Source organism: Camellia sinensis, chromosome 13 (assembly GCF_055761805.1).
Source record: "Camellia sinensis isolate YWXY chromosome 13, ASM5576180v1, whole genome shotgun sequence".
NCBI lineage: Eukaryota > Viridiplantae > Streptophyta > Magnoliopsida > Ericales > Theaceae > Camellia > Camellia sinensis.
In genome coordinates, this window is record NC_138973.1 from 34,703,187 (window position 1) to 34,727,848 (window position 24,662).

General features: G+C 37.1%; 1 protein-coding gene across 4 annotated transcripts; it reads right to left on the bottom strand.

The window, feature by feature from the left end:
- Window positions 1–4,240: 4,240 nt before the first annotated feature.
- On the bottom strand, window positions 4,241–8,769 carry LOC114283787 (putative disease resistance protein RGA3). 4 transcript variants are annotated; one of them, XM_082901914.1, is made up of 3 exons: window positions 5,507–8,769; window positions 4,711–4,770; window positions 4,241–4,576 (listed from the first exon to the last, which is right to left on the bottom strand). In XM_082901914.1, the coding sequence occupies exons 1-2, from the start codon at window positions 8,600–8,602 to the stop codon at window positions 4,747–4,749; spliced, it is 3,120 nt and encodes a 1,039-aa protein (XP_082758040.1). In that variant the 5' UTR covers window positions 8,603–8,769; the 3' UTR covers window positions 4,241–4,576; window positions 4,711–4,746. The 4 variants fall into 4 exon arrangements, with proteins under 4 accessions (XP_082758040.1, XP_082758041.1, XP_082758039.1 ...); XM_082901915.1 differs by having other exon boundaries at window positions 4,241–4,579; XM_082901913.1 differs by lacking the exon at window positions 4,711–4,770 and having other exon boundaries at window positions 5,507–8,763.
- Window positions 8,770–24,662: the final 15,893 nt, after the last annotated feature.

Genomic DNA, 24,662 nt, shown 5'->3' on the forward strand with positions numbered 1-24,662 from the left:
GACTCGGCCTTGAATCATAATAATTGTATTATTATTGATTTTTTTACTGGTATTCAGCTATTTGAACAGCAGATGAGTTGTCAAAAATAATGGCATTCTTTTATCACGGAGCAGCCAAATCACCTTTTTTGAATGAGTGTTGCTATTAGCACCTCATTAATTATTTTAAACTCGCCATTTCTTTGGACCCCCACTTATAAATTCTAAAACCCTTAAAAAAAATTTTCTCCCCCCAAATAATACCAAACTTATCATTGTGAAAACATTCCAACATTCAAACGAATGCACTCCCCCACATCTTAAAAACCCTCTATCCCCAAAACCCTAACAAAATTCACAAAAGTGATTACTACTTCATCTCCATATACTTGTTCATGACCTGAGAAAATAAATGTTGGGTCTTTGGTTGTTGATTCAAAATTCTCCCTTTGTTCGTTCTGCGATTTCCACGGGTTTCAGTTATCTGTTTTGAACAAATAAGAAATGTTTGATTACCTGTTCCCGAACAAATGAACAATGTTCGAGCCTGTGTTCCTGAATTTTAGTCATATGTTCAGGAGTTTAGTCCCAAAAAAATGACGAACAGTTTTTATTATTTTTGTCAATTTTTTCAAGAAACTTACCTTTACAAGGCCAATCTCCCCTGAGTTAAGAACACCATCAAAGTTATGAATCTCCTCTTTGCTTTTATTATTGTACTCCTCTCGTCTCATGGAGTTGTGATTGCTGAAAAAACTTCCATTCATTGTCATTGGCATTGTCATTGCCGGAGAAGTGTAGATAATCAAATGGTTGCTACCATTATTGTCGGAATATTGCCGCCAAAGGGTTTTCAAGATTTTGAGGGTGGGTAGGTTTTTAAGGTGGAATTTGGGGAAGATGGATTGGTGGTAATAGAAGTGGGTGCTCTCATAAATCCTAACTCATGATGTAGTGGGTGTGTGGGCTTAATTGTGAGATAGGGTGTCCCAAAATTATTGTTTTTTTAGTAATTTCATTTGAGGTTATTATTGTAATTAAAAAAAGCTAAAAAATAGAGGGTCCAAAATAATTGATAGGATGCTAATAGCAACACTCATATATGAACGAATGTTGGAGCCCACCAACCAAGATCACATTTCTTGACTAAGTGTGTTGCGCCCTCTGTAGACTCTTTGAATGAATCACTTTGTATCATTTGGTAGCAATCGAATTAGTCTAGATGATTCTGTCAATATTCTTTTAGATGTGATTATTTTTGGAAAACATGATCGCCTTTTTATTCAATCTTTTGATTATTATATATATTATGTGGGAGAAATGATCCGGTCGTCAAGTCTGATCTTCAACTCTGGTGTTGTCAAGAACCTCTAAGAAAATGACAAAAATAATTGTGTGGCGTTACAACGTCGCTTTCCTAAAAAAATATTTTCCCCCACCAAATAATTTGCAGCAGCTGCACAAATAACAGTAGACCAAAATATCCTTGATATGATCAAGTGAACCAATACACTAATATTCAAGTTTGCAAGAAATGAATATCAGCAAAAAGCATGTAGGAAATAGGAAAGCGCCTCCATGGCCACGACGCATCTGTGTTAAGTGCGAAGTGAGCCATCAAAGCACCACACACTCATGTGCTTGTGCAGATGGTAACGCATCATCCTTACAGTGCGTGTGCATGCACAGTAGCATCCTTCTCCACACTTTCATGTTCAAGGGAATATTTCACATTGCTCTTTATTAAAAGCTTTACTTTTTGCCTCTCTTTCCAATTTGGGACGAGTTCCTAAAGCTTGTTTCTAAGAAGCATGGACATGGATACGGATATGGATATGGAACATGGCAATTTCAAAAAAATGGGGACACGGATATGGCGGAGACACGACAATAAAATATGTTTTCATATATTTTTATTTGCTATCTAAATTAATATTACATCCACAAACAATCAATATTAACAAAAACTAACTCTAATTCTTTTTTATTTTTTTATAAAAAAAGAGCACTTTTAAATTAACACTTGCAGTTTATATCTTTTTTTTAGAGTGCTACTATTAGCATTCTATCAATTATTTTGAACCCCCTATTTCTTTAGACCCCCACTTATAAATTTTAAAACCCTTAAAATTTCTTCTCTCCCTAAATAATACAAAAATTATTCTTGTGAAAACATTTCACGCATTCAATTGAATGCACACCGCCCACACCCCCTACACCCCAAAAAACTTCTCTCCCAAAATTCTTAACAAAACCACGAAGGTGATTACTAATCATTTCTAGATACTTGTTCATGACCTTACGGTGAGAAAATAAATGTAGGGTTTTTAATCTTCAATCCTTAAAATATATCAACAAGAAATTGGGTTGGGTTTTTTGTGCTTGAGAAAGAAGAAGAAGAAGAGCCGAGTGTGATTACTGTCAATTGCCCTACCTTGGGTTGTGATCTCTGTCGCCTCATCCTTTTCTTCGGTTTGACCATTGTCAGAATTGGTTATATGTTCCCGAACAAATAAGAAATGTTTGGTTACTTGTTCCAGAACAAATAAATAATGTCTGTATTCCCGAATTTCAGTCATATGTTCGGGAGTTCAAATAACGAATAGTTTTTATTATTTTTACTATTTATTTTTTAAGAAACTTACCCTTACAAGACCAATTTCTTCTAAGTTAAGAACACCATCAAAATTATGAACCTCCTCTGAGCTTTTATTGTTGTACTCCTCTCGTCTCATGAAGTTGTAATTGCCGGAAAAATTTCCACTCATTGTCATTGCCGGAGAAGTGTAGGTCATCAAATGGTTACCACTGTTATTGCCGGAATATTCCCGCCAACGGATTTTCAAGGTTTTGAGGGTGGGTGGGTTTTGAAGGTGGGATTTGGGAAAGATGGATGGGTGGTGATGGAGGTGAGTGCTCTCATAAACTCTAATTCATGATATAGTGGGTGTGTGGACTTCATTATGAGATAGGGTATCCCAAAATTATTGATATCCTTTTTAGTAATTTTATTTGAGGTTATTATTGTAATAAAAAAAAGGCTAAGAAATGGAGGGTCCAAATTAATTAATTGAGTGCTAATAGCATCACTCTTTTTGAATACCATTGGAAAGAGTGAAGAACCGATCCCTACCATTTCAATCAACAGCGAATAGTGTCAGAATAAAAGTTGTACATAACTATATATGTATGTGCATTATGGTTTAGAGAATGACAGTTTCTGGGTTAGCGATGTTGTGTTTACCAAGTTGTTTCCCCATACAAATCAATTGACACCGTGAATATTTAGCTCTTATGGATATTGTAGGGGAGATTTATAGCTACATTTAGCAATTGTTGGTTAATTTCAGTGTGAAAACTGAAAACTTTGCTGTTTATGTGCAAGATGAATATAGAGAGCTCCTGTTTTTTTACTTATTTTTACTTTAAATAGTTTGTGCCCTGTTCTCTAATACTTGATTTTGGTACCAATACTACCTTGTTGCATTCTTTACATAACCAATTGGTTTATGGTGAGGGTTCACAAATTTCTCAGGGCCTATGTGTATTCCATGATTTTAAACATTTTCAAAATATAAATGTAAGAAGACTGAAAAATTTATCACTCAGCTTTCAAAATATAAATGTAGGAAGACTTTGAAAATTTTATCACTCAGCTTTAATATCTGCTGAAATCGTTTTCCACAAACATAAGTAACACCCTTACGATACAACATATGGATGGTCGGTCGTACACAGTGCACAAGGTTTTGGCTTTCCAATGTGATCTAGTAGTAGTGAGTAGGCAAATTTATCCCATTTTGTTAGGGTATTTGCATTGTGCATCTCTGAACCATTCAACATTTAGTTAGTGCTTACCTTATTATTAGGTTAATAAAATTCATAAAACTGTCCAAAGATGCAACCAAGCTTCCTGGAAAATCATTTTCAAAATGGGGCCTCCCAGACTAGCTGCTTAAATTTCAATGTCTTCATTAGTCATCAGCCTCCAGTTCAAAATAAATAAATAAATAATAAATGAGTCATCAGCCTCTCTATTCCATCATCCTTCATCATAACAGCTACCTGGGTAATCCTCAAGGACCATAGTTCCAAGTCCCAGCCTTGAAATAGCTCACTACCAACTTGGTTTTGGAACATTGGCAGTCACACCCTAATGAACATCAAGTGTGACCAGCACAATTTGTTCCACGTTGTGTTCCATCCACACCGTGACAATTAATTTGTAGAGTTTGTGCAAGCAATAATCCACACAAACTCAAGACACAAGTAAAAGTCTTCAAAATTATCATCCTCACAAATAGTTATAGCAGAAATTGAACTTCAAATTATTGCAAACAATAGAAAGCACAAAAAGCGGCCATGTAGAGGAAGGCTAGAGCCCCCACTGACAAATAAGGCCTGCAGTTAAACTTTATTCTGCAAAAGCAAAACTAACACAACAGAGTTGGATAACAGAACAGCGAACTCGATCCACCTCCTATTAGTTAACCTCAAACCCACGAACAGCCCAAAACCTTCCCGCCAACAACACATCCAATGCCACAACCACTTCAATCGTAGCAGCAGCCATCATGACCCAAGAGCATGGCAGCACCTGCTATTACAAAAGCAATATATTATTGCATATTTGAAAATGAGTCAAATTACCTCCAATGACACAGTAAAACAAAAACCTATAAAGATGAAATAGATATAAAACATATTTAACTAACTAAAGATGGAACATACAATCTTTGAATCGTAGAGGACTCAATGCGCCTTCAATCACTTGAATCCTGAATCGAGTCCCTATCATAGGTAACCACGAATTCATACCATCAGCATAGAAAGTAACCTAGACATTTATGCCTCTAAGGCCATTTTGAAGCAAAACCAATTTGAAGTTTTGGGGTTATTATTTTTGTTACATTCCATTCTTGTCTTATTTTATTCTTAAATAATGATATAAAAACATAATTTGTATACAAAAAATCTATATAAAATGATATGTTACATTTATATCCATTCTTTAGAATTAAAAATTTTCATTACTATAATTTATAATTGTACGAGTATCGTTGTCACATCATTTAAGTTTAATTATTTATGAAAATTATATATATGAATATTATTTATTTTTGTTTTTCTATTAATAAGTTTACTCTATAATTGATTCTTTATTAATATTTCTGTTGTAGAAAATATTTTACTAATAACCAAATATCGAAAAATAGAAATAAAAATTTCTTTTTGGACAAAATCAACTTACATGAAAAATATTTTATAGCAGAACAAATGGAGCCTTATTGTTGAAATCTCAATCAAATTGAGATTAACTTGTTTAACAACTTTTACTAATTGGAGAAAGTATACAAATTCAAATTTAGATAATGAACAAATTAAGGTGAATGTTAATTTATTATTTGGTGATTTTTAAAAAAAAAATTATTTCTTTATAAGTGGGTTACCTTTGGCTATTTATTTAATCGTTTGTCACAGCTATAAACCAACTAGTAATACAGCAAGCAAAAGAAGAATCACATACCATTATAGTGACTTCTGGTATGTGTGCAATCTTATACCAATCCTCCCCCTTTCCCTTCTCACATCGCCTTTCCAGTTCACGACCGCATGACACAATTTCTATGCGTTGGAGTTTGGTAAGGCTTTGAATGCTTGCCGGAAGCAATGCAATCTTCGAGCAGCCACAAATGTCCAATGATTGGAGAGATTCAAGGCTTGCAAGGTCTTCAGGCAACACTTTAAGCTCCTCACAATACCTAATCGATAGTGACTCAAGAAGAGTAAGGTTCCTCAGAAACTCTTTTGGAAAACAAACCGTCTCTTTATCATCAACAATAGCTAGGGAAGTGAGACTAATAAGATTTGACATTGAATTTAGTATCATGGTGCACTTGCCCTCCAACGACAATCCTTTGGGAGACGAAAGATGCGGGAAGCTCAATTTAGGACAACAACGAATTTCTATCTTATGAAGACGAGGGAACAACTCTCTTCCCTCCTCCCTTGACAAACCTTCCAATTTCGGACAATTGTCAACATAGAGTTCTTCCAAAGATGGGAATCCTCCACCTCCAGGATATTCGTTTTCAATATGCCCCACTACTTCTTCCATATCCACAATTATAAGGCTTTGTAGCAAAGGTAGTTGTCCAAGCGGTGGAAGTTGTAAGCAGTTGTTGCACTCAAAGAGCTCGATATTAACTACATTTTTTAGATCTGAACTCCTCATCCAGAGCGGGAATCGAGTACCTTTGTACCCTCTTACGACCAACTCCTTTAGGTTTGGATGAGGTTGAAGGGCTTCAAGTATTAGTTCAGATTTAACATTTTCCTGTGCTTCAGATTCAACATTTCCCTGTGCTTCAGAATCAACATTTTCAGATTCAGATTCAACATTTTCCTGTGATTCACATTCAGCCAAACCATATTCCCAATTTAGTTGCAACTGACTAAGATTTTGCTTTCCCACTAAATTGGCTTCTTTTGCATCCATCGGATTACTCACTCTCTCAAGGTGGTCGATACAAAGTTGTCCTCCAAGGTTTAAGCATTTCAATTCAGCTAGGAGACTACAATCAGTGCTCTTACCCACAACAAATGTAGTTAATGTCTTCAGGTTAGTTAGCTGCCCAATTTTTGGGGGCATCTCAATTAACAGACAATCTAACAGAGAAAGACATCGGAGACTTCTCAGGTACATCATGTTCTGGGGCAATCTCTCAAGTTTCTTACAGTAGTCTAGAATTAATGTTTGCAAATTCAAGAGACTAGAAATTGAATCAGGAAGTTGATTGATTTGAGTAGAGTAAAGGTTCAGATACCTCAGATGTTTTAAGTTGCCAATTGAAGATGGCAACTCCTTCATTCGCCTGGCTTCTGCATCAAAAGCTCTCAGTGAACCAAACTTTCTGAAATCACACAAAAACTCCTCATCTTTTAATGGGACAGTTAGTGGATATTGAAGTCGTAATGTCCGTAAGGATACAACTTTGTGAAATGTGTTATTAAAATTATCCGCATGCCCGGCAACCAATGTGACATGATGAACTTTTTCATTGGATATATTACTTGAACTGTTAAACTCAATCATTTGACATTCATCCTTCATAATTGATTGGGCAAGATCGTGCACAAGATCATGCATCTTGAAATGCATATCGCTGCTATAGTTAACCTCTTGGAAAAAAGATATCAAACATAATTCATTCCAAATCTGATCACCAATATCTTCTGGTTCCCATCCTCCTTTGCATGAAATATAGCCATTAGCCATCCAAAGATGAATTAGATGTCTCTTTCGAATTTCAGAACCCTTTGGGAAAATGGCACAATAAGCAAAACATTGTCTTGATTCCAATGGAAGATAAAAGTAACTTAATCTTAAGGCAGGCAAGATGGAATTTTTGTCCTGGGGTAAGTTCCAAATTTCACTTTCCTTAACATGAAGCCACTCTTTTTCCTGACTTTTGAAGCGCATTAGCCCTCCGAGGGCCTTTGCAGCTAAAGGCACACCGCCACACTTCTTCACTATCTCCTTCCCGATGGCCACAAGGTTTGGATATTCTTCATTTCCACGTCCAAATGCTCGTTGCCTGAACAATAACCAACAATCTTTCTCGGATAAAATTGACAAGCGATGTGGTGAAATAGTTCCCATAATAGATGCAACCTTTTCAATACGAGTAGTGATGATTACGGAAGCGCCTTTTGATCCACATGCTAGTGAATACTTGAGAGCATCCCACTTGTCTGGATCTTCGTCCCACACATCATCTAATACAATCAGGTATCTTTTCCCATTCAGCATGTTGCGAAGCCTTCTCTGCAGTGAGTCTAGGTCTACAGCCTCGCATTCTTTTCCATCTGCAGATTCTATTGTTGCTTTGATCACCCTCTTCACATCAAAATCTTGAGAAACATAAACCCAAATTTTAAGATCGTAGTGGTGTTTGACCCTCTCATCATTGAAGGCCATTTGGGCGAGGGTAGTCTTTCCAAGCCCTCCTATACCAAGTATAGGATACACAGAAACATCCTCACTATCACATACATCCTCGACCAGAAATTTGACAATCTTGTCTCTATCTTCATCTCTTCCATAGAGTTGTGGCTGAGTTATAAAGGAGCTGGTTTCGCGGCTTACATCATATTCAACTCGCTTCTCCACCACAACTCTCTCGTTCAAGTGAAATTTACTACGATTAGCCGCAATCGCATCAAACTTCTCTGTAATCTCTTTAATTCTCTTCCCTATATTGTGAAAGGCATAAGTAGTTGGCAAAATAGAGTGTACCTTCCTCTTGAGAGAAGCAGAGCAGGAGCCCTGGCCTTCAGATTCGCATCGGAGGGCTTCAAATGCGCACTCATCCAAGATGTCATCTGCCTCGTAGGCTGCATCATTGAGCTCTTTCAACCAATTCTGAATAGCCTTGTCTTTCAGTTGTTTTTGCTCTGCATCTTCGAGGACAGCATGGATGGTGGAGAGAGTGCTTGAAAGCTTTTTCATCTCGCTTTCAACACCCCAAAGCAAGGCCACTTCATTTTTTAGCAAGGACTTCAGATTTTCAATCGCAGGGGTAAGATATGGGACAACAGCCATTACTGACTCCATAGCCATCTGGATTCAAGGCATTAAGCTCAAAAATATAATTGCTAATGCTATTGGCAAACTTGAATGACCAAAAAACACTGATGAAGAGTTTGGAAAATGGCTGATAAGAGTAGATGGAAGGACCGGAGACTTTTCAAAAGGGTTAATTACGTGGACCTCCTTGAGCTGTTGACAATTACAGTGATCCTTCTTGTGGTTTTTTAAAGAGAAAAGTTAAGGTTGTTGAAATTTCTTTCCTGAAAATAATTACGGAAGATTTATAATTTTTGAATTATCTTAATTAATATGTTGTGTTTTATTTTAAATATAATTTAAAAATTATAAAATTTTCATAATTATTTTTATAAAAAAATTTTCATAATATTTAATATTGCTGTTTTTAAAATTATACTAACCTCCCTCCGTTAAGTTGCAGTTGGACACGTTAAGAAAATGTTATTATGTCAGCATTTTTTAATGTCTGTGCCAAAAATATCCTTTTCTAGCGTTACAAAATCAACAATGATTCATTCCATTAAAAATATCATCACTAATAACACTAATGTATTAAAAAAGTAAAAAAAAAAAAAAACACAACTCCAAGACCAAAACATCACATCATTAATAGCGGGACCCACTGCCACCTAATTAGTGGGAACACTAATTAGTGCTCCCAAGCATTTTTCTTACAAAATATAATAATGTTAGGCATTACGAAGAAATATCATAAAAAAAATTTATGAAATTATTTTTACATTAATTTTTTCTACATTTAAATTAATTTGTGATATTTTATTATATTTTATATAATCATCATTAAATTAGTTTTATAACTTTTTTATGATATTGATTTCATGATAAGTCGTATTACTCTTCCCAAACACCCATGTCATTGAAACTAATGTTTTAGAATTTGAATCCGTGAGAGAACCGGAAAAGAGATAGGTCGCTAGTTCAATCGTTGAGTCGAACTAAATAACATTCCATCCCTAAAGTTTTAGAAATTACATTCCACTTCTATGGTTTTAATTTCATAACAAATTACTCTTTTTTATTAATAAATTATGAAATTAATTAATAATTTTTAATGATATTAGAAATATGTTTCAATTAATAATATAGATAATTTTATTATTGTATAAGAAAGTAAATAAGAATTTTATTTTTTAATTAATTTTGTAAATAAAAAATTTAAAAAAAAATATTTATCAGTGTGTTTGATTTGAATTTTCTAGATTAAGTTTTTTGAAAACTGACTTTTTTTATTTTCGTGTGTTTTTTGTTTTTAGTGAATATTTTTTAAATTTTAAACATTTTTTTTTTATTTTTTTAGATGCACCTTACTTAGATGTATCTAAAAAGTAAAAAATTTGTGAAAAAATATTTTAAAAAATTAATAAATACATAAAAATATAAAAAAATGTACTGAATTCGTATATTTTTTTTATATTTTTGGTATTTAGTGAATTTTTTTTTAAAAAAAAATTATATTTTTTTTTATTTTTTAGGTGTATTTATGTTAATTGTGTCTAAAAAATAAAAAATTACTTAAAATATTAAAAAAATTAAATAAAAATAAAAAAAATACGAAAAATAAAAAAATAAAATTTTTTAAAAAGTATTTTTTAAAAAGTAAAAACAAGCAAGGTGTATAATTTTTAAATTATAAAAAATAACCAGTACTTTAAACGGAGATATATTTATAATTTACCTAAACAGAAAAAGAAATAGTGGGTAATAGAAGTGGAAAGCTTCGAGTAAATTATTGCGTAGTTATTTTTCAAAAACTAGGTGCAAAGTTTTCAAAAGACAGTTTTGGAGCTTTGACTTCGTATTTTTTTTTTAAAAATAAATTACAAACTTAAATTATAAATTATCTTTTATGGTTTTAAAATTTATACTATGCCTTTTAAAATTTTTAATTTCATAACAAATAGGTCATTTTATTAATAAATTATCAAGTTAATTAATAATTTTTAATAATGTTAAAATTTTATTTTAATTAATAATTCAAATAATTTTATTATTATACAGGTGAACAATTAGAAATTTCACTTGTTCAATTAATTTTGTTAAATAAAAAATTCTGATAGGGAGGTATTTGTAATTTTCCAAACCACAGGGGCAATTCGTATTTTAAGCAAACCTCAGGGGGTATATCTGTAATTTATCCTATTTTTTTTTTAAGTTTAATATTTTAGATTTATTTAATTTAGATACATTTAAAAAAATCATTAAATATAAAAAATATAAAATTTTATTTTTATTTTGTATTTTTTTATTTTATTTTATTTTTAGATTTTTATAAAATATTTACTTTTTAAAATTCATTCAAATTATAAATTTTTTTGACTAAAATATATTTTTTTTTTTTAAAAAAAGGAGAAATTTACTAGTAAATCCTATTTTGTAGACTTGTAATCCATAAGGTCCTAGATGCTTTTTTGATAACTGATTGGTCCTTTAAATTATTTGTTGACTGTTTTGCCATTGTTAGTACAATTGGAAAACATGTGGCGTGGTTATGTACGGGGAAGGTGGTGGGGTGTTTGTGTCACGTTGTTCGAAAAGCGCGTTAGTAGCTTTTTAAAGTTTAGTTGTTATGAGAAAGTAGTTTGGAAATACTCCTTGGATCCAATGGGACGCTCGAGATCCTCAGCTAAAAACCTTAAAATGAATGAACACTCCAGTCGGGGGTGTCGGAATTAGCATTCCAACAGACAAGTCAGTGTATGCTCTCTTTGTTACTTGTATCTTAAGTAAAACATACTAATTCTCACATATCTTTGGTTGTTGTTCTTTTATTTATATACGCTCCTGGTCCTTAGGGTAGGGCCCACTCTTGACCCGTCATGTGATTTGTAGCGACCCTAATTTTCTGAAGTCATTATTTTATTATTATTATGGTCATTATTATCTTATTTTATTTTTGACTTTATTAATTGTGCGGTTACATGAGATTTAATGTGATATTTAATGAATTTAATGTGGTAATTAATTAATTAAATGTGTTATTTAATTATATATAATTAATCTTTAAATATTTATGTTTGTTCTATATAAAAAAAAGAGAGGTGATATATATATAGAAGTATATATTTAATCTTATATTTATATTTATATATATTGTAATTATGTTGTATTATATAATATAATATATTATTATAGTTTATTAAGTTATTATATATTGAGATTTAGGTTTATAATATAATATTATTAGGTTATACTAACTCTTAGGTTATTTATATATAATAACATAGAAGTATTCAACTAGGTTTAGGAGATCAAAAGAAAAGAGAAGAAAGAAAAAAAAAAAAAAAAAAAGAGAGAGACCAAGCCGTGAGAGAGAGAGAGAAATCAAAGAAGACAAAGAGAGGAACGGCGGCAAGGAAGAAAGAGAGAAGGGAAGAAAAATAAAGATTATGGTTTTGTTTTGGTGGCTCTATTCAGTGTGTTTGGTTTGAATTTTTTGAATTAAGTTTTTTGATTTTCGTATTTTTTTGTTTTTAGTAAATATTTTTAAAATTTTAAACATTTTTTTTACTTTTTTAGATGCACCTTACTTAGATGTATCTAAAAAGTAAAAAATTTGTAAAAAAATATTTTAAAATTTTAATAAATACATAAAAATACAAAAAGTGTACTAAATTCTCGTATTTTTTTTTGTATTTTTGGTATTTAGTGAATTTTTAAAAGGTTTTTTTCACAAATTTTTTACTTTTTAGGTATATTTATGTTAGGTATGTCTAAAAACTAAAAAAAAAAATCTTAAAATATTAAAAAAATTCAATAAAAACAAAAAAATACAGAAAATAAGAAAGTAAAATTTTCTGAAAAGTGTTTCTGAAAAAACACAACCAAGCAGTTTTCCAACTATTTTTTGATCTTCAATAAAATATTGTGAGTACAAAACCCACTTCCCTTGATTTATGTTTAATTCTTTGTTTTTATTTATTTATTTTTATTTATTTGATATTAGTTTGATTTTGTATTTAAATAAAGATGATAGATTGATTTTAATTATTTTGACTAGTAGTGTATGTAAAGTTTAGGGTTCTTAGATAATTGATTGATTTTAATTACTTTGATTAGTTGTGTAGGTAAAGTTTAGGATTTTTAGATGATTGATTAATTTTAATTATTTTGTTTAGTTGTGTATGTAAGGTTTTGAGTTATTAGTTGATTGATGAATTTTAATTATTTTGTTTAGTTGTGTATGTCAGATTTAGGGTTTTATATGGATTTATTTTATGGTTGTAATCACCCTTATGATTATATGAAACTAAAATTAATATGGTTATATGAAATTAAAATTAATTAGGAACCCATAGATAAATTCCTTACACTCCACTATGACTCCATGGATTATTGTTTTATTTGAGTGTCGGTGAGAAGAGTGTATAAAAAAAAAGTGAGGATTATGAGATTTATTTGAATGCCTTAGGCTTGGCATTGTTATGTTTATTCTCATGAGTGAGATGTTTTGTATATGTATATTGTTGCCTCGTTCTTATGAGTAGACGAGTGTTTTGATTTACGCGCGTATGTATATGCTAACCATCTAGGGAGTGTGAGTCAAACTCGGGACGATATCCCCGTGCAAGTTTGGCTTCGGAGCGGTATTAGGTATACGGGAGACACATGGGATATATATGTAGGCCGGAAGTGGAGGGCCGAAGTGGTGGAATTAAGGTACAAAGAATTTAATTATGAGTTTATTAGTATAGTGTGAATTGTATTGATTTGTACATCTTAAAAAATAGTAAACGATCTCGATAAATTATAAAATTTAAGCAAAGGTATGTATACGTGATTCTAGACAACTTTTGTATTTTAACCTTTTATTAAAAAGATCGATTAGAACTTATAATCGGATAATTTTGGTTATTATAGTTTTAATTTATTTTAGCAATGCAAATTTTAGAGGCTGTTTTAACCTACTACACGAGCTCATTTTTATTGGTTTCAAGAAAACTGAAGTAAAACATTATTCTGCACACTTTTCATGTTTTGAACGTTTTCGAAAAAAATCATCTTAGGATAGTTTCTGTTCATTTTCAGTTTCAGATTTTTCGGTTGAAATCCATCTAGGTTTTTATACCAAGTTTTTCTCTCAACCTATTCAGTTTCTGTTGAATTCGATCATGTAATATTTTAGGAAATTTGATTATGTATAACTTTCGTTCTTTGAGTTTTGGTCAATTCGAATTATTTAATCATGAAACGGTGCATTTTTATACTTCATCAGCAAGTTACTTATGATTAATTTATACTAGCTTTATTTTTTTTGCAGGATGGTGGGTCTTACTAACTTTTCATGCAGGGCTGACCCACCATATTTTTATTTCTATTTTGTTTATTTTATAATCAATTTATATTTCGTTGTGTACGGACAAGAAACTAAATGCCACCGTATCTCGGGAAACTATCCATTCGTCACGGTGTGGTTGGAACTACTTGTCTTGTCCCATAATAAGAATTTAATATATTTTTGTTTGTGTCTGGTGGACTGTAGACAACCCATTTTTGGCCGACCTTAAGACTCAGACGTCATCAATTGAGCACTCGGTGATTGCGCATGTTGCGCTCGTTCTGAGGTTACAGAGTCTCGGCTGAGAGTCTTACCTCCGAACTTCGGGACTCTTTTATGATTTGCCTCGGTTTGCGAACCAAGTTTTGTTTTCTCTTCCCAAAGGGAGGGAGAGGTCTTGTAAACCATCTCTCAGTGGCCGTAGGCTACTTTTCGTGGTCGTAGACCACTGTTCCCGTTTGGAGACCAGTTTCCGATTTTAGGAGCCATCGGCCGTGCGCTTCGGTTCAGGACCGCTTAACTTTCTCCGTTTGCTCTGGTTTTTGGCACACACCTTGTTTCCTCTCTCTAGAGGGACACTGTGGCCCAGGAGACCACCTTCGTAGTCGCACGCCACTTTCGATGCTTAACAGTCAGTTTTCGGGGCACCCGACTGCGCGTTTTGGCCCCCGAACCCTTGTTTTGCATCCGTCTTGGTTAATTTTTGGCATGGACCCTATTTTCATTGTTTGGAAAGTGGTACAAGGGTGGGAGACCACCTTTTCTCCTTGGAGACCACTTTTCCCTGCCGGCCGATTTTCTTGTCAGGTAACTGGTCTCCCTCACTTTTGGGCCACAATTGCTGGTCTCCCACCACACCACTAGCTTGCATTCAGTTCGTAGACCACCAAATGGGGCTGCCGAGCACTTTTTGTTGAGTTGACCCTTTTGAACTAGCTGGCCGACCACCTGATTTGGCTGGCCGACCACCAGAATTAGTCGGTCCCTTTCCTCTTGTTTTGTTTCTATGAGTTGTTGCCAGCTGTGCCAGTTGAAAGGCACAAACTGCATCCTCCATACACGTGTATGGAGGATCTTTGGCCTTGGTTTTTAGCTTCTTGGAGAAGCTTTGGCCTCCTTTATCTATAAGAGAGGCTCTCTTCTTCCTTAGGGAGGGTTGAGAAATTGGTTGAAGGAAAAATATATCTCCCTCTCTATATCTCTACACTTAGGCTTAGAAAGTGCTTGGCTCTTGCACATTTGCACACAATCTCATAGCCTAACACCTCCACAATTTCTTTGAGGTCCTTGGAGGTCATTTTCAGAGGTTGAAGGTCTGGGTTTTTGGTCTCAAAGTTGCTGTCTTGCTGAGCTTCAAGGGTAACACACCATTTCCCTATTTTTAGCATTATTTTGATCCATCTTTTAGCCTTATTTTCAAGCATATTTGAGCTTTGGTGTAAACTGAAAAAATTCTTATTTTAAGGCCTTTAACATGTTTGTTTAAGATCATTTTTCTGTTGGGGGTCATCTACCTGCTTGCATGCTTCATTTTGCCTTGTTTTGAGCCATGCCCTAAGGCTTTTGTATTGAGCTTTCCTTGGCCCTTTAGCCACTGAAATCTAGCAGATTTTCAGTGGTTGGGATGTAGTTTTGAGGGCCAAAATCAGAGATGGGTGACCGTCTCTCTTGTTGTCTTGTTTACTAGCATTTTTGGCCTTACAAAGGAGCCTATATTTGCACACCTCCAAGCCTTGTTTCAGGCCCTTTTCTGTGACTTTTAGGGCCTGCCTAGGCTCTGTTCAGAGTTGGTTTTATCACCTTGGGTGTGTCATTTGCATGTGTAGAATAACCCCTCTTATAGCATATCAAAGGAGCATCTCATTCTTGCATGCATTAACCATGTTTCAGTGGGTTTTTGGGCTTTATTTGGCATGTCATACATCTGAATTTTGCTGGTTTAGTGGCCTCTTGATTGCCTCACATGCTTGTAGTGCAAATCCTCTTTACTAGCTTACATTGCATGCTATTTTGGCCTTTGATTCTAGCACTTTTTGGCCATGCCTTAAACTGATTTTGTGCATGTTTTGGACTGCCTTAGCTCTATTTTTAGGCCTCATGGTCGAATGATGTTTGCTATGCATGGTTATAGTTCAATACCCTTGCCTAGTTTTGAGTTTTGAAGCCTATTGCATGCGTATTTTGAGCCATTTCCATGTTTTGGCATCATTATGAATCATATTTCAGAGCTTTTATGTATACCATATTCCCATGTTTTTCACTCTTTAAATGTATTTGAGAGTTATGCATGAATATCTCATTTTTGGACCATTATATGAGCTTCATTTCCATGCTTTGCGAGCCATCATTTTAGTCCATATTTGCTACTGTTTTGGCTTGCATAGGGACTGTTTGGGGCTGGTTTGGCCATTTGAGTATTGCTTGCATGCCTATAGTGTAATCCATTTCACTAGTTTCAGTATTTGGGCCATCTAGCATGCATTGTGTGAGGTGTTTGCATGATTCGGGAGCATCTTGCATATCATTTCAGAGCTGGAAAATATGTGATTGTATGCCATATTTCATGCTTACCATGCTTTGGTGGAGTTGCACTTTGTGCCTTAGGTTTGGTCCCTTGCATTTGTGCATGTTTGCATCTGTGTTGTTGCTTCATTTTCATCATATATGGCCACTGATTTGAGTGTAGCTGAGACCCATTCATTTTAGTTTAAGTCCATCTTGCATTATGTATGCCATATCCATGATTGTCGCATGCTTGATCGTCGCATTGTGTATGCCTTGTTCATGTCTTCGTGCATGTCCATCTTCGTATGTGCATTGCGCATGCCATATAATCCATGTGCATTGAGTATGCCATTGATTAGTTGATAGCATTGTGTATGCCATTTGCATGCTTGCATGTCATCCATTGCATGTTTACATCACTTAGTCGCATTACATTTAGGATTGCATACTAGAGTTGCATTTTGTACATGCCATGTCATTCTATTTGTTGCATTGTGTTTGGAGTAGGATTTAGTCCAAACACGGGAAACGAGGAATGTTTCATACTCCAAGTGATCAAACGTGCCTCGATTCCCGGTCACCGACACTCTTGACCATCCATGATGGAGTTGTTGGTTTTAGTTGTTTATATGTGCATTCATGTCCCATTGAGTCGTGCAATCCGACTCCTCGGCCATCATGCATCGAGATGCGTGATTAGTGGCACGAGGATCGAGGACTACACTCCCTGGAGCTTGTGCAATGATGGGGAGAGTGGTCATGCACACATATGTTGAAAATACTTTGCCATGCCCCTTTCTCGCTCTCTGTTGCAGCAAATCGAAAACCAGCAGCAAAAACTGGTCAGCAGCCTTCTGGAGCTTTGTATAGTGTTTTGGAACCAGTTGCAAACAGAGGCAAATCGGGGCATCGCGATGGATTTCCCGACAAGGCGACTTGAGCATGCATGCATCCCTATCATTCGGAACAGAGCTGAGGCAGTCCATTTTGTTTAATTTGCATGCTAGTTTCCTTACTTACTTAGTTAATTCGTTAATTAATTAATGTTGTGTAATAATTAGTTTAATTAGCTTAGATTAGCTAGTTTATTCTGTACTATTCATTCGGACCTGCCGAGGAGGGCAATGTTGTAATAAGTGTGCGTGTGTGTGTGATGCATGCCTTCCAACCCCACGTCTTTCTGCTTTTTATTTACGAGCTTATGATAGTTAGTTTAGGGCACGTTTCGATTAGCATACTTATGCTCGCATGTTTGCATCCATTTATCTGTCTTGTATGCACCGGGCTTGGCGCATCATACTAACTGCATTGTATTTCAATTCCGAGTTGAATGCGTGTTTCAGTTGTTGCATTTCATATGCCATTTTAGAATAGCCAAGCCTATCTTAGTTGCATTTTTGCATGTGTTGCATTAGGCATTTCAGCATAGTTAAGATTCATGCATGATTTCTAATTAGCTTCTTTCTTTGGCTTGGAGTACTCGGTAAGTATTTATGCTTTAGCATCCTTGCATGCGTGTGAGTGACTGCCATGATAGCATGCTTACCATGAGGCTATTTGCTTATGTGATATAACTGCCTGAATGCCTGTGGGTGAAGGTTGGGTTTTTTGAATTGGAACAATTCACCAATTGAGAATTTTAAGCCCACTTGAGAGTGGTAAAATCATGTTTTCTTAAGTCCACTTGAGGGTGGCAAATCCACGTCTTAGCCTACTTGCGAGTAGCACCATCAAACCATCTTTCAAATAAACAAACATAAAATGTTTTGTTCCAACTCAAACAATCCAGTCTATACTTCTATGTTGTGTGCATCACATAGTAATTCTAGGCTAATAACCGGAATAAGAGCACATAATGTTTTCAAAACTCGATATCATGGTTAGTAGAGGCCGATCTTTGATCGGGCGAGCATGGGTGCTCATGAAGTGGCCTTCTCCAATTGTACCCAAGTTCCCGAGCCGAGGCAACTTTGGTGATGACGGAAACGTGGCCTTAGGCACGAGTCAGGGTTTCCTAAATTTTTCCAAAATAAAATATTTAGGTGGCGACTCTGTAGCTGGCAAAGCAATCCATGTTTCGCACTTCTTTCTAAAAATTAGTTTTTCAAAACGATTTGCCGGATTTAGACTCTTTGATGATTCATCGGTCTTGCATTGCACTCCGCGAGATTAGATACAGGACCGTGACATTGAGTCCAAACTGTAGTAAGCCCCAATGAACAAAATGGGATTCCCTCCCCGGACGTTCGGGGACGTCTACAGTTTCTGGCGACTCTGTTGGGGATTTAGAGAACTTGACTCGAACTCATGATATCTTGTTTTGACTACACTTATGTGTTTCTTTGCATTGCATTTGCATTGGTGTGCTTAGGACACCGTGTTTGCCATCTGCTATTCCTGAACGATTTGCCGGAGGCTCGCTTTGAGAAGCGTGCCATAAGGCTGACTGGTTATGGGCTCTGCCACGATGGGAACACAAACCCCGATTTTTACCGGGGCACCCTTTTTGACCATTCGACCTAGTGCATATTCAGAATCCATAGTGACTATTCCAAACTAGGACAGGTTACTTACCCGATTATAGGTTGTTTGAAACCGCTGTGTGCGTAGTGAAACCCTAGCTCCTGACAAAATAGGACAGGGAAACCCTATCCCAACATAGGGGTGTTTTGGCTCTCACTTGCTTACTATGTGCTTTTAGAGTGTGTCTCTACAGAAATGCATGTATCAGTTTGCAAGTCTGGGTATCAGGCCTATGGGCATCAGTATCAGTATTTGGGAATCGGTTATATCCGCGAGTATCAGATTCAGTGTTGGGGCAGTAATTTAGAGAACAGTGATTAGTGGTCGAATACAGTTATCCAGTTATGCTTATATCTGTTCTGGTGAAATTGGGCTGAGATACTGCCTGTTTTTCTCTTTCAAGGTTCAGAGATTCAATTCACAGCAGCCAGTATTTTCCTTCGCTGAGGCAAGGCAGAGAAAGGCCAGTCAAGGCTCACCAGTTTATCTGATCCGTTAGTCACCAATCACATCACCTCTGTTCAGTTCAGCAGACTCGTGATAACGCAGAATTCAGAAGAAATTGTGGTCATGGCAACAGCATTGAACCAGGGAATCACCATGCAGGGTGAGACTGATGTTGACATGCCACACTCGCCAAGGTCACCTGCCGCACATCTGATTTGGGAACCCCAACTATTTCAAACCCGTGAGCCTACCACTTTTGAGTTAATGGAAATGATTGGCGATCTCCAGAGATCTGTGGCTGATTTAGCCTACAGAATGTCGGCTTCGCCACCAACTGCATCGTATGCCGGGAATTTCACGCCGGAAGAGCCCCCGCTATTGGGGCGAATTGTAATTGAGCTCAGCCAACCTAAAGCCATCCCAAGTTCCGACAATGGCATGTCAACAACAACCGGGTTCCGCTCTGATATAGCAACCCAAACCTTCCACCATGCTGAGGCTAGTGGAAAGAACAAGGCGAAGGAAGACACTGATCCCTATGAAGAACTTCTACAGGCTGTTGGGGCTTTGAAAGCCGGGGGACTAAATAAGCAACAGGTACTCGCAGTTGCTGCAAAAACTGTGGATGACACCTTCCCTACTCAGACCGAGGGCAGTTCAAGCCAAGGGAAAAATCGGGAGAAGGACCGTCGTACCAGAACTGCTTCTTCCAACCCTAATTCTGTATTCGGGAAAAATCAGTAGACCAAGCCAGTGCCTGCCGACCCTTTTGCTAGTGCGCCCAGCAAAAATCCACAAACCTCGAAGTATCTACCCCGAGGTCGCAGGGTCTTCCATGCTCTCTATATGCCTTTGTCTAAGGCTCTTCAAGTCCTTGTTGAGAAAGGCCACCTCAAACCTCTTGAGCCTCGCCCCCTCCCGAATCCTCTTCCGGCTACGCATGATGCTGCCCAGTACTGTGCCTTCCATCAACAAACCGGTCATGGCACCGACAGTTACGTCTGCCTTCGCCACGAGATACAAAATTTGATTGACAACAAGGTCATCGTCGCACCGGGTCCTACAAAGTCTATCGGCACTTGATCCGTAAACTCTTGGAGGATAATGTGACCATGTGATCGGGGAATGAACCACCTGCGGATGGCACTCAGTTCACTCTAGCTGTGGGGATGGCACGCACTATTTTGAGCATTTGCGAATGCTGTTTACTTCACTTTCTGACTCGAGTATTGGGTTAGTTTTGTTGTTTTGTATATAGTCAGTCTTTTTATACAGAGTCAGTCGAGTCTATCTTGTTGTATCGAGTCAGTTCTGTTGCGTTGGAGTCGGGTGATTCCGGGGGTGTTACCTCGGACGTCACTATCTTGTTTTGTGTTTGTCTTTTTGCTTTCTTTTGAGTCTGTTTCTGCCTTGGAGCCAGCTATGCCAACAGATCTAAATGAAACAGCAGTGATTTTCACACTCTTGTGTTTGCTTATGCCTTGCGCCAGTTGTGCCAGAAGTTTGAATGAAACGGCAGTGCATTTCACCTGCTCTTTTGTGCCTTTAAGTCATTGTATTGACCTAAGTTTTTCAAACCTTTTCAAACAATGTGTTGAAAACAAAGAGGAAGGAATTCCTCGGGATTTGTAAAAATTTGATCAAGTGAGAGAAAGAGAGGCATGCTAATCCCTTAATGAATGAGATCATGTTTGTTAATGTGAGAACTAAGAAGGATCCTAGCTTGATCCAGATTGGTTCTGGATTGTCTTCGACGCGAGCGATTAGTCGCTTTCCTTAAAAGATTTCAAAAAATATTTTGTGCCATCCTGCGAAAACCTGTGTGGAATCACTCTTGAGATTATGCAGCTTAGGATCGCTCTCAGCCTCGAGACTCGACCCCTTGCTTTCAAACCTTGGACCTTAATTCAGAGTGTTTCGGCCAACCGTAATGTGAGGCCTCTGTGGCCAGACTCGAAGCAGCCTATGCGTTCACGGTAATAAAGTCAGGTCGAGAAGGCCAGCTATCGTCAAAAAAAGCTTGCAAAACTAGATCAGAAGCACCCTTGGAACTAGGGGCAAAAATGTCAGATGCGCTCAAAGAGTCAAAGATGAGTCTTTCTGCAAACCAAGGAAGACTGGCAAGAATGCCAAATCCCAGAAATGGGAAAGAAGAAAGTATTACTGAAAGATGGTCGAGTTCCTATCCACAACACTAGGGGCAAATTCAGCCTCCCATTGGATGGACTTCTGCATCGTCAGCGAACAACATCCCATTCTCTTGGATTCAGATGACTTCAGGATCTCAAAACCATTTGACATGGACAAAGCTACACTTTTACCCTTGAGAGGCTCGCTGGGCCGAAAACCCGGAAGGGCGACCCAGGCAAAAGTTAGAGCAAGAAAAAGAAGAAAAAGAACAAAAAAAAAAAAGAAAACTGCAAAGAATAAAAAAAAAATGAAGAAAATGAAAAAAAAAAAGAGAAAAAGACAAGTGAAGAAAATGAAAAATTTTGAACAAAGAAAAAAATTGAAAAGAAAAGAAAAACAAAGCTCGCAAGGTTGAAAACCCGGAAGAGCGGCCTTGACAAAAGTTAGAGCGCAAAAGGAGAGGTCAATTCCCGAGTGTACCTTAACCCCGGAACTACGCAAGGCTTGATTCCCATGTTTGGGATACATAGGCAACTTCATTTTGAAGTCTAGCCATAAAACACTTCAAATTAGACTGTGTCCATGTGACGGTTCTGGTCTTTGTCTTCTCTGTATCCGAGAATTTGGTTGTAATTGTCACTGTGAGGACTGGTTGCCATACAGTGCGCTGCGATGCTATTCAAACAAGGGGCAACTTTCCGTTGCCATACAGCGCGCTGCGGTGCCATTCAAACAAGGGACAACTTTCCGTCGCCATGCAGTGTCGTTTAGACAGGGGGCAATTCTCCTTCGGATCTGAGGTTGTGCATCTCGAGAGTTGGTTCCGTGCTCGTTAAGCAGTGGCCGTTTGCAAAAACAGTTTTTGAGAATTTTTACTGAGATTGACTAATTTTCTCGAAAAGTATTCCATTTTTCAAAACTGGACCACTTCTTGGACCCAAAAAAGAAAAATTTTCAGTACTCATAGCTTGACTTGCATGATTTTAGATTAGAAAATTGAACAAGCATGTTAATCTAACTCTCATTTTGGTCAAAATTGTTTTAGTAGAAAGCCAAAAACAAAAAATGGTCAAAATGATAAACTAGGGGCACAGTTGAGTCAGGTGTTCTATCTTTTCTCCATTGTCAACATACTTGCCAGAAAGGGCACTCTACTTGCTGGAAAGAGCACCATATTCGCCAGAAAAGGGCACCACTGAAGCTGACTGCAAAAGGGCAGAAAGCTCTCACATCCTCCAAGCAACGAGGTATCAAGCCAAGTGCGAAGCACGAACTGGGATGGGGCAAGATATTCCACTCCCTCATCTAGACAAATCTGGTCACGTCCAAACTCCCCAGCAGAGCATCGTTAACCGATGTCAGCTGCAGATTTGCTACACACCCAGTTGTAGCGCAACTCCTCTGCGGGAAAGTTCACTGTTGTGAGCAGAAGAAGTGAATCTAGCAGAGTGCTAGGGGCAAGAGCCCGCAACTTCCAGTTTATCCATTAACCACCCTGGGGAGGGATGAAAAATGAGAGATTAAAGAATAGAGAGATGTGCGCTGAGAAGAAAAGCGAGAAAAGGGTTTTGAGAGAAAAACCAAGCTTGAGGGCCGAGTGATGTGAGAATCACAAATAAGAAAGGGTGGGGAATAATACCCGAGGAAACTGGCTCCTCGTGAACTTAGAGGTCTCTCGCCTTTGTAACACGTCTAAGTGTTGTGTCTTTGGTTTTGTTTGTCTCGATTCTCGTTTTGAGTCGTTTCGAGTGTGTCTCGACGTGTTTAGGTTGTTTGCCCTTTTTCTTTCTTTTATTGAGTCGTGGTGCACTGTGTTCAGTCGTTGGCTCAATACCCGGTTGAGAACTCTTTTCTTATTATAATTTAAAAAAAAAAAAAAAATCATTTTTTGCTCAGAGTGCAGTGCCGTTCTCCACATTTGTGCAAAACAAGATTTTGTTCTTTCAAAAACCACAGGGTTCAACCCAGGTCATGTGGGAACAGTAAAATTAGGACCTATCTGAAGCTATATAGGTTCTAGACTTTGAAGCAAAAGAAAAAGGCAAAATGTCAGGCATCTGAGTTTGTTTCAACTTCTGCAAGTTCCGTCATCGTATCCTGTATGTTCAAAATGAGCTGTGTGTTCAAAATTAAAAGAATACTGTGTTATGAGCCGTGTGTTCAAATCAAGCAGTGTTGTGTTATGAGCTGCGTGTTCAAAATTGAAATGCATGAGCTGCGTGTTCAGAATTGAAATGTGTGAGCTGCGTGTTCAAAATGAAGTGAATAAGCTATGTGTTCAGAAATGAAAATTTATGAGCTGCGTGTTCAAAATGAAGTGAATAAGCTATGTGTTCAGAAATGAAAATTTATGAGCTGCGTGTTCAGAATTAAGAATGAGCTGCGTGTAAATGAAAATGTATGAGCTGCGTGTTTAGAATTGAAATGTGTGAGTTCCGTGTTCAAAGTGAAGTGAATGAAAACAGAATGAAAAAACGCTGAGCTCGGTGTTCAAAGTTGAAAAATGAGCTGTGTGCCCGAAAAATGAGCTGTGTGCCCCCAAGATGAGCTGTGTGCTCGAAAAATGAGCCGTATGCCCGAAATGAGTTGTGTGCCCGAAATGAGCCGTGTGATCGAAAAACGAGCTGTGTGCCCCCAAGATGAGCTGTGTGCCCGAAAAATGTGCTGTGTGCCCTAAAATGAGCCGTGTGCCTGAAATGAGCTGTGTGCTCGAAAAATGAGCCGTGTGCCCGAAATGAGCTATGTGCCCGAAATAAGCCGCATGCCCAAAAAATGAGCTGTGTGTCCGCAAGATGAGCTGTGTGCCCGAGATTTTCCGTGTGCCCCAAACGAGCAGTGTGCCCGAAAAATGAGCTGTGTGCCCCCAAGATGAGATGTGTGCCCGAAAAATGAGCTGTATGCCCCCAAGATGAGCTGTGTGCTCGAAAAATGAGCCGTGTGCTCGAAATGAGCTGTGTGCCCGAAATGAGCCGTGTGCCCGAAACATGAGCTGCGTGCCTGAAATGTGCTGTGTGCCCTAAAATGAGCCGTGTGCTCAAAATGAGCTGTGTGCTCAAAAAATGAGCCGTATGCCCGAAATGAGCTGTGTGCCCGAAATGAGCCGTGTGCCCAAAAAATGAGCTGTGTGCCCGAGACCTGCCGTGTGCCCCAAACGAGCTGTGTGCTCGAAAA

What these genes read in the sequence shown, in the direction of transcription:
- LOC114283787 (XM_082901912.1), bottom strand. Translation starts at nt 8,602, where the DNA reads ATGGCTATGGAGTCAGTAATGGCTGTTGTCCCATATCTTACCCCTGCG. An exon ending in TACCAGAAGTCACTATAATG is followed by an intron (nt 4,580 to 5,506) that starts GTATGTGATTCT and finishes CTTTTGTAATAG; the next exon opens with CAGGTGCTGCCATGCTCTTG.